Source organism: Pseudophryne corroboree, chromosome 7 (assembly GCF_028390025.1).
Source record: "Pseudophryne corroboree isolate aPseCor3 chromosome 7, aPseCor3.hap2, whole genome shotgun sequence".
Lineage (NCBI taxonomy): Eukaryota > Metazoa > Chordata > Amphibia > Anura > Myobatrachidae > Pseudophryne > Pseudophryne corroboree.
The window spans coordinates 450,850,305-450,867,678 of record NC_086450.1 but is presented as its reverse complement, the minus strand read 5'-3'; the positions used below and the strand labels follow the sequence as shown (position 1 = coordinate 450,867,678).

At 51.0% G+C, this 17,374-nt stretch overlaps 1 protein-coding gene across 1 annotated transcript in view; it reads right to left on the bottom strand.

Annotated features, from left to right (window-relative positions):
* CFAP70 (cilia and flagella associated protein 70) overlaps positions 1-14,546 on the bottom strand; it is a 149,060-nt gene extending 134,514 nt beyond the window's left edge. The window contains exons 1-3 of the mRNA XM_063935053.1: positions 14,380-14,546; positions 5,663-5,838; positions 5,168-5,255 (exon numbers count right to left, since the gene is read on the bottom strand). Coding sequence (XP_063791123.1) covers positions 5,168-5,245 — 78 coding nt within the window. The 5' untranslated portion in view covers positions 5,246-5,255; positions 5,663-5,838; positions 14,380-14,546. The remainder of the gene's footprint in view (positions 1-5,167; positions 5,256-5,662; positions 5,839-14,379) is intronic.
* Between the last annotated feature and the right edge of the window lie 2,828 nt (positions 14,547-17,374).

Here is a 17,374-nt window from a genome sequence, read left to right as displayed (position 1 = left end):
TGTGCCAGTGTTCCCCAACTCTGAGTGTCCGTGTGCCAGTGTTCCCCAACTCTGAGTGTCCGTGTGCCAGTGTTCCCCAACTCTGAGTGTCAGTGCGCCAGTGTTCCCCAACTCTGAGTGTCCGTGTGCCAGTGTTCTCCAACTCCGACTGTCCGTGTGCCAGTGTTCTCCAACTCCGACTGTCCGTGTGCCAGTGTTCTCCAACTCCGACTGTCCGTGTGCCAGTGTTCTCCAACTCCGAGTGTCAGTGCGCCAGTGTTCCACAACTCTGAGTGTCAGTGTGCCAGTGTTCCCCAACTCTGAGTGTCAGTGTGCCAGTATTATCCAACTCTGAGTGTCCGTGTGCCAGTGTTCCCCAACTCTGAGTGTCCGTGTGCCAGTGTTCTCCAACTCCGACTGTCCGTGTGCCATTGTTCTCCAACTCCGACTGTCCGTGCGCCAGTGTTCTCCAACTCCGAGTGTCAGTGTGCCAGTGTTCCACAACTCTGAGTGTAAGTGTGCCAGTGTTCTCCAACTCCGAGTGTCAGTGCGCCAGTGTTCCACAACTCTGAGTGTCAGTGTGCCAGTGTTCCCCAACTTTGAGTGTCAGTGTGCCAGTGTTCCCCAACTCTGAGTGTCAGTGTGCCAGTGTTCTCCAACTCCGACTGTCCGTGTGCCAGTGTTCTCCAACTCCGAGTGTCAGTGCGCCAGTGTTCCACAACTCTGAGTGTCAGTGTGCCAGTGGTCTCCAACTCTGAGTGTCCGTGTAACAGTGTTCTACAACTCTGAGTGTCAGTGTAACAGTGTTCTACAACTCTGAGTGTCAGTGTGCCAATGCTCTCCAACTCGAGTGTTAGTGTAACAATGTTCTCCAAGTCCGATTGTCAGTGTAACAGTGTTCTCCAACTCTGGGTGTCAGTGTAACAGTGTTCTCCAACTCTGGGTGTCAGTGTAACAGTGTTCTCCAACTCTGGGTGTCAGTGTAACAGTGTTCTCCAACTCTGGGTGTCAGTGTAACAGTGTTCTCCAACTCTGGGTGTCAGTGTAACAGTGTTCTCCAACTCTGGGTGTCAGTGTAACAGTGTTCTCCAACTCTGGGTGTCAGTGTAACAGTGTTCCCCAACTCTGGGTGTCAGTGTAACAGTGTTCCCCAACTCTGGGTGTCAGTGTAACAGTGTTCTACAACTCTGAGTGTCAGTGTGCCAATGCTCTCCAACTCGAGTGTTAGTGTAACAATGTTCTCCAAGTCCGATTGTCAGTGTAACAGTGTTCTCCAACTCTGGGTGTCAGTGTAACAGTGTTCTCCAACTCTGGGTGTCAGTGTAACAGTGTTCTCCAACTCTGGGTGTCAGTGTAACAGTGTTCTCCAACTCTGGGTGTCAGTGTAACAGTGTTCTCCAACTCTGGGTGTCAGTGTAACGGTGTTCTCCAAATCTGGGTGTCAGTGTAACAGTGTTCTCCAACTCTGGGTGTCAGTGTAACAGTGTTCCCCAACTCTGGGTGTCAGTGTAACAGTGTTCTACAACTCTGAGTGTCAGTGTGCCAGTGTTCTCCAACTCTAAGTGTCAGTGTGCCAATGCTCTCCAACTCGAGTGTTAGTGTAACAATGTTCTCCAAGTCCGATTGTCAGTGTAACAGTGTTCTCCAACTCTGGGTGTCAGTGTAACAGTGTTCTCCAACTCTGGGTGTCAGTGTAACAGTGTTCTCCAACTCTGGGTGTCAGTGTAACAGTGTTCTCCAACTCTGGGTGTCAGTGTAACAGTGTTCTCCAACTCTGGGTGTCAGTGTAACAGTGTTCTCCAACTCTGGGTGTCAGTGTAACAGTGTTCTCCAACTCTGGGTGTCAGTGTAACAGTGTTCTCCAACTCTGGGTGTCAGTGTAACAGTGTTCCCCAACTCTGGGTGTCAGTGTAACAGTGTTCCCCAACTCTGGGTGTCAGTGTAACAGTGTTCTACAACTCTGAGTGTCAGTGTGCCAATGCTCTCCAACTCGAGTGTTAGTGTAACAATGTTCTCCAAGTCCGATTGTCAGTGTAACAGTGTTCTCCAACTCTGGGTGTCAGTGTAACAGTGTTCTCCAACTCTGGGTGTCAGTGTAACAGTGTTCTCCAACTCTGGGTGTCAGTGTAACAGTGTTCTCCAACTCTGGGTGTCAGTGTAACAGTGTTCTCCAACTCTGGGTGTCAGTGTAACAGTGTTCTCCAACTCTGGGTGTCAGTGTAACAGTGTTCTCCAACTCTGGGTGTCAGTGTAACAGTGTTCCCCAACTCTGGGTGTCAGTGTAACAGTGTTCCCCAACTCTGGGTGTCAGTGTAACAGTGTTCTACAACTCTGAGTGTCAGTGTGCCAATGCTCTCCAACTCGAGTGTTAGTGTAACAATGTTCTCCAAGTCCGATTGTCAGTGTAACAGTGTTCTCCAACTCTGGGTGTCAGTGTAACAGTGTTCTCCAACTCTGGGTGTCAGTGTAACAGTGTTCTCCAACTCTGGGTGTCAGTGTAACAGTGTTCTCCAACTCTGGGTGTCAGTGTAACAGTGTTCTCCAACTCTGGGTGTCAGTGTAACGGTGTTCTCCAAATCTGGGTGTCAGTGTAACAGTGTTCTCCAACTCTGGGTGTCAGTGTAACAGTGTTCCCCAACTCTGGGTGTCAGTGTAACAGTGTTCTACAACTCTGAGTGTCAGTGTGCCAGTGTTCTCCAACTCTAAGTGTCAGTGTGCCAATGCTCTCCAACTCGAGTGTTAGTGTAACAATGTTCTCCAAGTCCGATTGTCAGTGTAACAGTGTTCTCCAACTCTGGGTGTCAGTGTAACAGTGTTCTCCAACTCTGGGTGTCAGTGTAACAGTGTTCTCCAACTCTGGGTGTCAGTGTAACAGTGTTCTCCAACTCTGGGTGTCAGTGTAACAGTGTTCTCCAACTCTGGGTGTCAGTGTAACAGTGTTCTCCAACTCTGGGTGTCAGTGTAACAGTGTTCTCCAACTCTGGGTGTCAGTGTAACAGTGTTCTCCAACTCTGGGTGTCAGTGTAACAGTGTTCCCCAACTCTGGGTGTCAGTGTAACAGTGTTCCCCAACTCTGGGTGTCAGTGTAACAGTGTTCTACAACTCTGAGTGTCAGTGTGCCAATGCTCTCCAACTCGAGTGTTAGTGTAACAATGTTCTCCAAGTCCGATTGTCAGTGTAACAGTGTTCTCCAACTCTGGGTGTCAGTGTAACAGTGTTCTCCAACTCTGGGTGTCAGTGTAACAGTGTTCTCCAACTCTGGGTGTCAGTGTAACAGTGTTCTCCAACTCTGGGTGTCAGTGTAACAGTGTTCTCCAACTCTGAGTGTCCATGTGCCAGTGTTCTCCAACTCCAAGTGTCAGTGTAACAGTGTTCTCCAACTCCGAGTGTCAGTGTAACAGTGTTCCCCAACTCCGAGTGTCAGTGTAACAGTGTTCCCCAACTCCGAGTGTCCGTGTAACAGTGTTCTCCAACTCCAAACGTCAGTATAACAGTGACCTACAACTCTGAGTTTCAGTGTAATAGTGTTCTCCAGCCTCAAATGTCAGTGTATCAAAGTTCTAGAATCTCAAGTGCTAGTATGCTATAGTTCTCCTTCGAGTGCCAATGTAAGAGTGTTTTTGGACTCTGATGATGTAACATAACTCTGGAACCTCAAATGTGTGTCTGACACTTTGGTTCCTCAAGTGTCAGTGTGACATAATTCTGGTACCTCAATTGTTAATGGGGGTTATTCCGACCCGATCGCTCGCTGCAGTTGTTCGCAGCGCAGCGATCAGGTCGGAACTGCGCATGCGCCGGCGCCGCAGTGCGGATCAATCAGGCAGAGGCGGTCGCTGGGCGACAGGGGGTAGCACGGCAACGTTTTGGGGGGCGTGGTCCGGCCAACGCAGGCGTGGCCAGACCGTGCGGGGGGCAGGCCGCAGCGGCTGCGTGATGTCACACGCAGCCGCTGCGACTAGCAACTCCCGGCCAGCCGCAATAGCTGCGCTTGCCGGGAGTTACTCAACAAGTACGAAAGCATCGCCGCTGTGCGATGCTTTTGTACTTGTGCGGGGGGGGGAGGGGGGGGGGGATGGGGGCGGACAGACATGCGGGGCGGGCTAGCCCTGTGCTGGGCGTCCCCCCGCATGTCTGGGAACATGATCGTAGCTGTGCTAAATTTAGCACAGCTACTATCAACTCGAAATGACCCCCAATGTGATATAGTTCTGGAACCTCAAGTGTCAGTGTATCATAGTTCTGGAACCTCAAGTGTCAGTGTATCATGGTTCTGAATCCTCAAGTGTCAGTGTATCATGGTTCTGGAACCTCAAGTGTCAGTGTATCATGGTTCTGGAACCTCAAGTGTCAGTGTATCATGGTTCTGGAACCTCAAGTGTCAGTGTATCATGGTTCTGGAACCTCAAGTGTCAGTGTATCATGGTTCTGGAACCTCAAGTGTCAGTGTATCATGGTTCTGGAACCTCAAGTGTCAGTGTATCATGGTTCTCGGTGTCAGTGTATCATAGTTCTGGAACCTCAAGTGTCAGTGTATCATAGTTCTGAATCCTCAAGTGTCAGTGTATCATGGTTCTGGTACCTCAAGTGTCAGTGTATCATGGTTCTGGAACCTCAAGTGTCAGTGTATCATGGTTCTGGAACCTCAAGTGTCAGTGTATCATGGTTCTGGGTGTCAGTGTATCATAGTTCTGGAACCTCAAGTGTCAGTGTATCATAGTTCTGAATCCTCAAGTGTCAGTGTATCATGGTTCTGGAACCTCAAGTGTCAGTGTATCACAGTTCTGGAACCTCAAGTGCCAGTGTTTCATAGTTCTGGAACCTCAAGTGTCAGTGTATCATAGTTCTGGAACCTCAAGTGTCAGTGTATCATAGTTCTGAATCCTCAAGTGTCAGTGTATCATAGTTCTGAAACCTCAAGTGTCAGTGTATCATAGTTCTGGAACCTCAAGTGTCAGTGTATCATAGTTCTGGAACCTCATGTGCCAGTGTGTCATAGTTCCGGAAACCCATGTGCCAGTAAATAAGCCCTGTAAATAATTTGCATATCTTGTATATTTTGCACATATACACACTCATAACACTTCCATTACAACCCCTGACAAGTGCCATGTAATAATCTGTCAGTGAAGGGGTTAATGGGAGACAGGGAGTCATCATGCAAAGTGCTATTTATGAGAGGTGTTACCAGATCATGTGCTCTGAGAACCGTGATGTTCACCGGCACAGGGGGGCGAGCGCTCACTTCTGCCAGTGCCGTCTCCATAGCTACAGGTCTGTCGGAGATAAGAAACATGAGATGAGGGATGTAGGTCCCATTATAAGTGTCATAGCAGCACTGGGATATTACCATACTGTGTCTGCGGCCCAGCTTCCAGCTCTCTCCCAGGGACGCCGTGCAGCCTAATGTCCATTACAGAACTGTTAGCGGAAGGAAACTTTATCTGATATCACTGTAGCCATAGGGGGGAGATATATCAAGCCTTGGAGAGAGATAAAGCGGAGACGTTGTCTAAAGCAACCAATAAGCTTCTGACTGTCATTTCATAGACTGTACTAGATAAATGACAGAACCTGATTGGCTGCTTTGGGCAACTTATCCAATTTATCCCTCTCAAAGGGACCTATTTATTAAGCATTGGGTTTTACCATAAGTACATCCCAGGCCCAAACGATGACTTACCTATGTTCTGTCTTACACGCGATCTGTGTCTTGCACACCTCTGTCGCTGAAGAATTGACTCTGTTGCTGTCAGTCGCTCCTCAGCAGCAGGGTATGAAGCTAAGGCACAGGGGAGTCTCTGACAGAGCAGACACAGAGTGACTGGCAGCCTGGCAGATGTATTCTCTAGAAGTGCCCTGTGGGTACAGATGGATAATACACAGGGGCATTAGCTCAGCCACATTGCTGCAGTTATACTACTACTATTATTACTCTGCTCAGCATAGTCGGCACAACGTTACAACGGAGGACAGAGTAGTAAAACCAGGCTGGGTATTAACAGACATAGGGGGTCATTCCGAGTTCATCCATAGCTGCCGTTGTTCGCAGCGCAGCGATCAGGCTAAAAATCGGCATTTCTGCGCATGCCTATGCACCGCAATGCGCAAGCGCGTCGTACGGGTACAATGAGCATCGTGGGTTTGCACAGAGCGTAACGAACATTTCAGTCGCACGGCCGAACGCAGGAAGATTGACAAGAAGTGGGCGTTTCTGGGTGTCAACTGAACCGTTTTCAGGGAGTGCTTAGAAAAACGCAGGCATGGCAGAAAAAACGCAGGCGTGGCTGGGCATTCGCTGGGCGGGTGTGTGACGTCAAAAGCCGCTAGAATGAACGCACATGAAGAGTAACTGCAGGGCTGGTCTTCTTTTGCACAAAAAGATTTTGCAGGCGCTCTGCTGCACAAGCGTTCGCACTTCTGCAAAGCGAAATTACACTCCCCAGTGGGCGGCGACAATGCGTTTGCACGGCTGCTAAAAACTGCTAGCGAGCGATCAACTCAGGATGACCCCCATAGAGATAAGAGGGCCCTGCTCGTTATCTTACAATCTAAAGGGCAGTATTCTCAGCTTTAATACCTGCATAAGACCCCATTTGTGTACTGCCACAACTCTCAATACCCGATTTAGGGGGAAATTTACTAAGCAGTGATAAGAGCGAAGAAGTGAGCCAGTGGAGAAGTTGCTCATGGCAACCAATCGGCACTGAAGTAACATCTATAATTTGCATACTATAAAATGATACAGAGCTGCTGATTGGTTGATGGAGCAACTTCTCCACTGGCTCACTTCTCCGCTCTTATCACTGCTTAGTAAATGTTCCACTTAGGCGGAACAGAGACGATTTCCAGGCTATGTGCCAGCTTCCCACTTGGAAAAGTTTTCCCCTTGCATGGCGACATGGTTTGCTCCAGACATAAAGGGGGTCTCCTGTTAACCTATTGACCCTGTCAACCTTTTGAACTGTCTACCTTCTTCATGTGGACCTTTTGACTCTGTCGACCTAGTTACTGTCAACCAATAGTGGTCGACCTAGACACTGTCGATTCTAGGTTGACAGGGGTCTCTAGGTCGATATGGTCTAGGTCGACAGGTCAAAAGGTCGACATGAGTTTTTTAATCTTTTTTTAGTGTTGTTTTCGCCGTACAGTGACCGGGAACCCCAATTAGTGCATCGCGTCCCCAATCGTAGTCCACGTGGATCATAAAGTATGAAAAAGTTCCAAAAAAGAAAAAAAATGTGAAAAACTCATGTCGACCTTTTGACCTGTCAACCTAGAGACCCTGTCGACCTAGAAACCCTGTCGACCTAGTTACTGACGACCAATAGTGGTCAACCTAGACACTGTCGACCTAGAGACCGGATGCCGTCTGTACGTGGTGGCCCGTCGCCCTCTGACAGCACTTTATACACAATGCTTAGTACAGGTGCTCACCGGGTGCAAACCCCAACTCCAAAACTTCAATGGATCACTATGAGACAGACCACTTCTTACATGCTAGAGGGGAGGGCGAGGCATCGGGGTATCAGGAATAAACAAGGGGGTCCCATTTATCAATGATCCTATTTGCAATGCGATCTGGGCGTGATAGTAGCGCCCAGGACCGCACTGCAGTATGCCATCTTATCCCCTGGATGTATTATCCAGCACCCGCATGGACAGGAGCTCCAAAAGCATCCCCTCCCTGGCATGTGTTGCGAGTGCTGCCGGCGGTGCTGGGCATGCGGGTCAACGCTGATCGCACAAGCACAGAGGCCACATCCGGGGAGGAAAACTCCACCGGCTACAAACATGAAGTGTAGCCCATAGGCTGCAATGGGCTACCGGCACCTTCAGATGGTGGTAGCTGCAGGGGTTAATAACCGCAATGCTTCGCATTCTAAATATTGATGCATTTGTCAACATCGCATCCCCCCAATGAAAACTATGGGGCAGGCTTTCCCAACCACGGTCCTCAAGGCACACCAACAGTGCAGGTTTTAGTGATATCCAGGCTTCAGCACAGGTGACTTAATTAGTAGCTTAGTTATTTTGATTTAACCATCTGTGCTGCAGCCTGGATATCACTAAAACCTGCACTGGTGGTGTGCCTTGAGGACCGTGGTTGGGAATGACTGCTATGGGGGATGAGGCTGCCAGCGGCAATAGAGGGATCGGCTCTGCCTCACCCCACCGCACATCCATGCATCCTACAGACATTGCAGGGATAAGTAATATTTGCTGCTAACCCCCAAAAATGCAAGAAAAGTTTTATACAAAATAATAATTATTTGCACTGCTCCATGGTGAACACTAGGTGGCAGCATCTGACCACAATACTTACCTAATGAGTGGTTTCCAAACTTTTTTGAATCGCGGCGCCCTAGGATATCAGAATTTTTTTCACGGCACCCCTAGGCCAAAAATTTCTTATTGAGAAATTTAGAAAGAAATATTACATTAAGTAGATCGCGTTTATATGTCATCCTTAGGGTCAGTTGTGTGGTGAGGGACAAGATTTGCTTCTGTTTGGACACATATTTTATGACTGGCAGCCACCAGCACTGGTTTTGCCTATTATATTGACCATGAATAATTTGAATTGGTCCTGGACCACCAACCCAGGACACCCCTGCAAGTGTCCCGAGGCACCCCAGGGAGCCACGGCACACAGTTTGGGAACCTCTGTATAAGAGTATTCAAAACTTCAGTTCCAGTATCTCCAAATTGCCTCTGCTTGTTACACTAACTGTACTATGGGCCTAATTCAGACCTGATCGCGGCAGCAAAATTGTTCTCTAATGGGCAAAACCATGTGGAATGAAAGTGTGTGGGGGGAGGGGGGTAGATGTAACATGTGCAGAGAGAGTTAGATTTGGGTGGGTTATTTTGTTTCTGTGCAGAGTAAATACTGGCTGCTTTATATTTACACTGCAATTTAGATTTCAGTTTGAACACCCCCCACCCAAATCTAACTCTCTCTGCACATGTTACATCTGCCCCACCTGCAGTGCACATGGTTTTCCCCATAAGAGAACAATTTTGCTTCTGCGATCAGGTCTGAATTAGGCCTTATGCCCCGTGCCGCCAATCCATGCTTAGAAAAGTGTCAGAATGACGGCAATCTGCATGGGAACATATATGTGTGTGCACACTCTTCTAAGTAGTGACAAGGAGATACAAGTCTGTTCCCGGACCACTACTGCAGCAGGGATGTGTGATAGGGAGTATAGACTGTAAAGGCCCATACACACTAAACGATATGAATGGTGAAAGATATTGGTGAACGATTCCCCATGAGCCTTCCAGGCATACTTGATGAAAGATATTGTGCATACACACTGAACGATTTTTCAAACGATATGAACGAGGAGCGATATTGCTAGCATCGTCTGGGACACTGATGGTGGCTAATTTATACAATGGGCTGGCATTACTGAGTGGCTATTATGATGAATATCGTTCATATCGTCCGTCGTTCATCGTTCACCCCGTACACACTGAACGATACACAATTTTACATGAATGATATAGGCAAAATTGAGCTGCATGTTCAGAAGATAAAAACCCTAGCTGACGACGGGTGGGGGCGCGCATCGTTCATTACATACAGGCCGGACTATGGGGGTCATTCCGAGTTGATCGCACGCTGCAACTTTTTGCTGCTCGTGCGATCAACTAGACGCCGCCTATGGGGGAGTGTATTTTAGCATAGCAGGGCTGCGATCGCTTGTGCAGCCCTGCTATGCTAAAAAAGTTTTGTGCAGAACAAAAGCAGCCCTGCAGTTACTTACCCTGTGCGATGGATCCAGCGATGAAGGTCCCGAATTTGACGTCAGACATCCGCCCTCCAAACGCCTGGGTTTGGATCTCCACGCCCGGAAAACGGTGAGTGTCCGCCCCGGAACGCCTCCCCGCTGTCAATCTTCTTGCGATCGCTTTCTTGTTTATTCTGGCCGCTGCCCGGCAACGGCCGTCGCCGGGCAATGACGTGCGTGCACAATGCGGCTGCCACGCATGCGCAGTTCCGACCCATTCGCACCGCAGCGATGAACCACTACGTGCGAATGGGTCAGAATGACCCCCTATATTGTAAACGATATCGCTCATAAAGCCCAAAATGAATAATATAGGGGGTAATTCAGACCTGATTGCTGGGCAGTGATTTTTGCAGTCCTGCGATCAGATAGTCGCCGCACACAGGGGGAGTGTATTTTAGCTGTGCAAGTGTGAGAACACATGTGTAGCAGAGCTGTACAAACAGATCTCGTGCAGTCTCTGCGCAGTCCAGGACTTACTCAGCCGCTGCGATCACATCATCCTGTCCGGGACCGGAATTGACGTCAGGAACCCTCCCTGCAAACACATGGACACGCCTGCGTTTTTCCAGACACTCCCTGATAACGGTCAGTTGACGCCCACAAACGCAATCTTCCTGTCAATCTCCTTGCGATCGCCCGTGCGAATAGATTATTCGCACAAACCCATCGCTGAGCGGCGATACGCTTTGCAGCCATCTGTCGCGCCTGCGCATTGCGGTGCATACACATGCACAGTTTGAATCTGATCGCCCGCTGTGCGAAAACGCAGCCTAGCGATCAGGTATGAATTACCCCCATAGTGCACAATATCTTCCAGTGTGTATGGGCCTTAAGCTCCACTGGGGCAGGGACTGATGTGGCTGAAATATCCTCTGTACAGCGCTGCGGAGTATGTGTGTGCTAAGTAAATTACTGTTAATAAATTACTATATCCTTCTGCGTGCTGCCGGAACAGTGTCATGTATTGCTTTTATTTGGTTGTCAGTTATTTTTTCTTTTTTTTCTTTTTTTTTATATTTAAGTGGTTTATGTGTTACTACGGCTGACTTGTATGGTCTGTATTGGGAAATATAAAAGCTCATTGTTAGAAGGGCTTTTAAATTAATGTAATATTATTTCTTAACATTTATTTTGCCACCAAGGTTGCTCAGTACCACTTTACCATTCCACCCAGCGCATTCTACTTGTGTTATGATCATAGTTTGCCCTACTTATTATGTAATGGAGAGAGAGAGGGGGGGGGGGAAGAGGGAGAAAGGGAGAGAGAGGGGTGGGGGCGGGGGTGGAGGGATAGGGAGGGTAAGAGAGAGAGTAAGGGCGAGAGAGAGGGAGGGTGGGGGAGACAGAAAGAGGGAGAGTGAAAGGCTGGGAGGGAGAGAGAGATGGAGAGAGGGATAAGGATGGAGGGAGAAGAAGGGAGGGGGGACAGAGAGAGGGATAGAGAAAGACGGAGAGGTAGAGCGAGAGGGGGAGAGAGAGGGAGAGAGAGGGGGGTAGATGGATAGGGAGAGGATGAGGGAGAAAGAGAGGGGGCGGGGGGAGAGGGAGCCAGGGATGGATGGAGGGAGAGAGAAGGATAGAGGAAGAGGGAGGGAGGGGGATAGAAGGATGAAGGGATGGGGGTGAGACAGAGAGAAAAGGGGAGAGAGAAAGGGAGAGAGTGAGGAGGATGGAAATAGTGAGTGATGGAGAGAGAAGGTGATAGAGGGGGGGGGGTGGAGGAATGGGGGGATAGGGGGAGAGAGAGGGGGGAGGTGGAAGGATAGGGAGGGAGAGAAAAAGGGGGGGATGGAGGAATAGGGAGTGAGATAGAGGGAGTGGAGGGATAGTGAGGGAGGGAGAGAGAAAGTGTGAGAGAGATAGGTGTGGAGGTATGGGGAGAGAGAGGGGTGCAAAGGGATAGGGGTAGAGGGAGGGGGGAGGTGGAAGGAAACGTAGGGATAGAGAGGGGGGTGGAGGGATATTGAGGGAGGGAGAGAGAAAGTGTGTGAGAGAGAGGTGGTGGAAAGGGGTGCAAAGGGACAGGGGGAGATAGAGGGGGCAGGTGGAAGGATTGGGAGGGAGAGAGAGGGGTGTGTGGAGGAATTGGGAGAGAAGTGTGTGGAGGAATAGGGGGAGAGAGGGGGAGGTGGAAGGACAGGGAGGGAGAGAGAGAGGGTGTGGAGGAATGGGGAGAGAGGGGTGTGGAGGGATAGGGGGAGAGAGAGTGGGTGGAGGGATAGCAAGGGAGGGAGAGAAAAAGGGAGGGAGAGAGAGGGAGGGAGGAATGCGGGGGGGAGGTGGAAGGAGAGGGAAAGAGAGAGAGGATGTGGAGAGATAGAGGGAGAGAGAGTGGGGTGGAGGGAGGGAGAGAAAAAGTGAGAGAGAGGGGGTGGAGGAATGGGGGGGGTAGAGGGGAATGGAGGGATGGGGGAGAGAGAGGGGGAGGTGAAAGGATAGGGAGGGAGAGAGAAGGATGGAGGAATAGGGGGTGAGAGAGAGGGGGTGGAGGGATAGTGAGGAAGGGGGAAGAGAGAGAGAAAGAGGTGGAGTAATGGGGAGAGAGGGGTGCAAAGGGACAGAGGGAGAGAGAGTGGGCAGGTGGAAGGATAGGGAGGGAGAGTGAGGGTGTGGAGGAATGGGGAGATAGAGGGGAATGGAGGGACAAGGGAGAGAGAGGGGGGAGGTGAAAGGATAGAGAGGGAGAGAGAGGGATGGAGGAATAGGGGGTGAGAGTGAGGGGTTAGGGGGATAGTGAGGAAGGGAGAGAGAGAGAGAGAGAGAGAGAGAGGTGGAGGAATGGGGAGAGAGAGGGGTGCAAAGGGACAGGGGGAGAGAGAGGGGGCAAGTGGAAGGATAGGGAGGGAGAGAGATAGGGGTGTGGAGGGATGGGGAGAGAGGGGTGTGGAGGGATAGGTGGAGAGAGGGGGGGGTGGAAGGAGAGAGAGAGAGAGAGAGAGAGAGAGAGAGAGAGAGGGTGGAGGGATACGGGGAGAGAGTGTGGGGTGGAGGGATAGTGAGGGAGGGAGAGAAAAAGGGAGGGAGGGAGAGAGGGGGAGGAATGGGGGATGGGGGAGGTGGAAGGAGAGGGAGAGAGAGAGAGGGGGGGGGGTGGAGGGATAGGGGGAGAAAGAGTGGGGTGGAGGGAGGGAGAGAAAAAGTGAGAGAGAGAGAGAGAGAGAGAGAGAGAGAGAGAGAGAGAGAGGGGGGGGGTGGAGGAATGGGGGGGTAGAGGGAAATGGAGGGATAGGGGGAGAGAGAGAGGGGGAGGTGAAAGGATAGGGAGGGACGAGAGAGGGATGGAGGAATAGGGGGTGAGAGAGGGGGTGGAGGGATAGTGAGGAGGAGGGGAGAGAGAGAGAGAGGTGGAGTAATGGGGAGACAGAGAGGGATGCAAAGGGACAGGGGGAGAGAGACGGGGCAGGTGGAAGGATAGGGAGGGAAAGAGAGGGGTGTGGAGGAATGGGGAGATAGAGGGGAATGGAGGGACAGGGGGAGAGAGAGGGGGAGGTGAAAGGATAGGGAGGGAGAGAGAGGGATGGAGGAATAGGGGGTGAGAGAGAAGGGAGAGAGAGAGAGAGAGAGAGAGAGAGAGAGAGAGAGGGGTGGAGGAATGGGGAGAGAGAGGGGTGCAAAGGGACAGGGGGAGAGAGAGGGGCAGATGGAAGGATAGGGAGGGAAAGAGAGGGGTGTGGAGGAATGGGGAGATAGAGGGGAATGGAGGGACAGGGGGAGAGAGAGGGGGAGGTGAAAGGATAGGGAGGGAGAGAGAGGGATGGAGGAATAGGGGGTGAGAGAGAAGGGTTGGAGGGATAGTGAGGAAGGGAGAGAGAGAGAGAGAGAGAGGGGTGGAGGAATGGGGAGAGAGAGGGGTGCAAAGGGACAGGGGGAGAGAGAGGGGCAGGTGGAAGGATAGGGAGGGAGAGAGAGAGGGGTGTGGAGGGATGGGGAGAGAAAGGGGGAGGTGGTAGAAGGATAGGGAGGGAGCGAGAGTGGTGTGGAGGGATAGGAGAGAGGGTGGGGTGGAGGGAGAGCGAGGGAAGGAGAGGGGGGGGGATGGTAGGAGAGAGGGGAGAGGTGGAAGGAGAGGGAGAGAGAGAGAGAGAGAGAGGTGGAGGGATAGGGGCAGAGAGGGGGGAGGGAGAGAGGGGGGAGTGGAGGAATGGGGGGGTGGAGGGATAGGGACATAGGGGGGGGGGGAGAGGGATGGAGGAATGGAGGGGAGAGAGGGGGTGTGGAAGGAGAGAGAGAGAGGTGGAGGAATGGGGCAGAGACGGGGGAGAGAGAAAAAGAGGGTGGAGGAATGGGGGGGGTGGAGGGATAGGGCCAGAGGCGGCGTGGTGGTGGGGGGTAGAGAGAGATGGTGGAGGGATAGGGGCAGAGACGGGGGGGGGGGAGGGGGAGAGAGGAAGAGAGAGACAGAGAGGGTGGAGGACTGGGGGGAGGGAGAGAGAGGTGCATACAGTAATGTGTATGTCGGTAAGGTAACGGCAGTGGGAGAAGCAGTGTAATGGGTCCGGCAGGCAGCGTGCAGCAGGTAGACTATGAGCTATACAGTGGCTGAGTACACGCCGTAGTGTCCCCGGCACATCCCATGCCATATTCCCAGTGACGGTACCTGTGTCCACGGTAGGTAGCTCTCCTCTCCCGCCGGTCCCTGCTCCCTCTCCCCGGCGTCCTCGGTCTCCTAGCAACCAGTCCGGAGAGCCGCCTGCGCGTTGCCCGGCAACCAGACTCCGTCATTCCCAACGCTGCACTACAACTCCCAGACTCCTCGCGCAGGAGCGGCTGGCTGGGGGTTTCTGGGACTTGTAGTTCGGTTATTAGACTGGCCCCTCCCTCCTCACCATGTGCTTTTACTGTCTCTGTGCTGCTTTCCCAGTCCAGCACCACTGATGTTTTTATTAATGAAGGAATTACTGTTGTTGGGGAATGGGAGTGCCCTTTGTATCCCCACCCTAAATTAAATGTGCATTACATGTTATTATAACACTGTGATACACTTATCACTGACATTAATGTGAAACCTGCTACATACCTCCCAACATGACCCTCTCCAGGAGGGACAGAATGCTCTGTTCCTGGACTTCCCTCTGAATATATGATTGCCGGCACCTATTTTTATCCATCAACCTGTTCAAAACAGGTGCCGACAATCATACATTAAGAGAAAAATCCAGAAGCAGAGCATTGTGTCCCTCCTGGAGAGGGTCATGTTGGGAGGTATGCTGCTAATAATAATCCTATATAATAAAAGGCTAACGCTGCTCCTCACCTCTATGGGGGGCATTCAAGTGTTTTGCACATCGGCGGCCACTAGATGGCTTTCCGACGGAGCAATACAAGGGTTGCTCCGTTCGGGAGTGCACAGCTGCCGGTGCTGACATTACTGTTATGCTGTTCTGTCATTTCTCTGACGTCCTAGTGGATGCTGGGAACTCCGTAAGGACCATGGGGAATAGCGGCTCCGCAGGTGACCAGACCCTCCAACATGACCCGCCCCACTAGGTACAAAATGCTCTGCTCCTGGACTTTCCTCTTAATTTATGATTTCCATCACCTGGGTTGAACTAGTTAAATGATAAGAAAGCTGTTTCTTCACAGGTGATGGCAAAAATAAATTAAGAGGGAAGTCCAGAAACAGAGCATTTTGTACCTAGTGGGGCGGGTCATGTTGGAGGGTATGGGAGACTGGGCACAAAAGTAAAGCTTTAGGACTACCTGGTGTGCACTGGCTCCTCCCCCTATGACCCTCCTCCAAGCCTCAGTTAGATTTTTGTGCCCGGCCGAGAAGGGTGCACATTAGGGGCTCTCCTGAGCTTCTTAGTGAAAGTTTAGTTTTAGGTTTTTTATTTTCAGTGAGACCTGCTGGCAACAGGCTCACTGCATCGAGGGACTAAGGGGAGAAGAAGCGAACTCACCTGCGTGCAGAGTGGATTGGGCTTCTTAGGCTACTGGACACCATTAGCTCCAGAGGGACCGAACACAGGCCCAGCCTCGGAGCTCGGTCCCAGAGCCGCGCCGCCGGCCCCCTTACAGAGCCAGAAGCAAGAAGAGGTCCGGAAAAATCGGCGGCAGAAGACATCAGTCTTCAACAAGGTAGCACACAGCACTGCAGCTGTGCGCCATTGTTACTCAGGCACACTTCACACTTCGGTCACTGAGGGTGCAGGGCGCTAGGGGGGGGCGCCCTGAGCAGCAATGTAAACACCTTGGCTGGTATAAATACACCACATATAACCCCCAGGGCTATATGGATGTATTTTAACCCCTGCCAGAACTCACCAAAAAGCGGGAGAAAAGGCCGCCGAGAAGGGGGCGGAGCCTATCTCCTCAGCACACGGGCGCCATTTTCCATCACAGCTCCGCTGGAAGGACGTCTCCCTAACTCTCCCCTGCAGTCCTGCACTACAGAAAAGGGTAAAAAAGAGAGGGGTGCACTAATTTGGCGCAGTTTTGATACTAACAGCAGCTAAAGGGAAAAGCACATTTTATAGTGGTATTCCTGTCTATATATAGCGCTCTGGTGTGTGCTGGCATACTCTCCCTCTGTCTCCCCAAAGGGCTAGTGGGGTCCTGTCCTCTATCAGAGCATTCCCTGTGTGTGTGCGGTGTGTCGGTACGATTGTGTCGACATGTTTGAGGAGGAAAATGAGATGGAGGCGGAGCAATTGCCTATTATAGAGTTGTCACCCCCTAGGGAGTCGACACCTGAGTGGATGAGCTTATGGAAGGAATTGCGTGACAGTGTCAGCTCTTTACGACAGACAGTTGACGACATGAGACAGCCGGCTACTCAGCTTGTGCCTGTCCAGGGGTCTCAAACGCCATCAGGGGCTTTAAAACGCCCGTTACCTCAAATGGCAGACACAGACACGGATACTGACTCCAGTGTCGATGATGAGGAGACAAACGTGACTTCCACTAGGGCCACACGTTACATGATTGAAGCAATGAAAAATGTATTGCATATCTCTGATAATACAAGTACCACTAAAAATAAGAATTTACTTACCGATAATTCTATTTCTCGGAGTCCGTAGTGGATGCTGGGGTTCCTGAAAGGACCATGGGGAATAGCGGCTCCGCAGGAGACAGGGCACAAAAGTAAAGCTTTTACAGGTCAGGTGGTGTGTACTGGCTCCTCCCCCTATGACCCTCCTCCAGACTCCAGTTAGGTACTGTGCCCGGACGAGCGTACACAATAAGGGAGGATTTTGAATCCCGGGTAAGACTCATACCAGCCACACCAATCACACCGTACAACTTGTGATCTAAACCCAGTTAACAGTATGATAACAGAGGAGCCTCTGAAAGATGGCTTCCTAAACAATAACCCGAATTAGTTAACAATAACTATGTACAAGTATTGCAGATAATCCGCACTTGGGATGGGCGCCCAGCATCCACTACGGACTCCGAGAAATAGAATTATCGGTAAGTAAATTCTTATTTTCTCTATCGTCCTAAGTGGATGCTGGGGTTCCTGAAAGGACCATGGGGATTATACCAAAGCTCCCAAACGGGCGGGAGAGTGCGGATGACTCTGCAGCACCGAATGAGAGAACTCCAGGTCCTCCTTTGCCAGGGTATCAAATTTGTAAAAATTTACA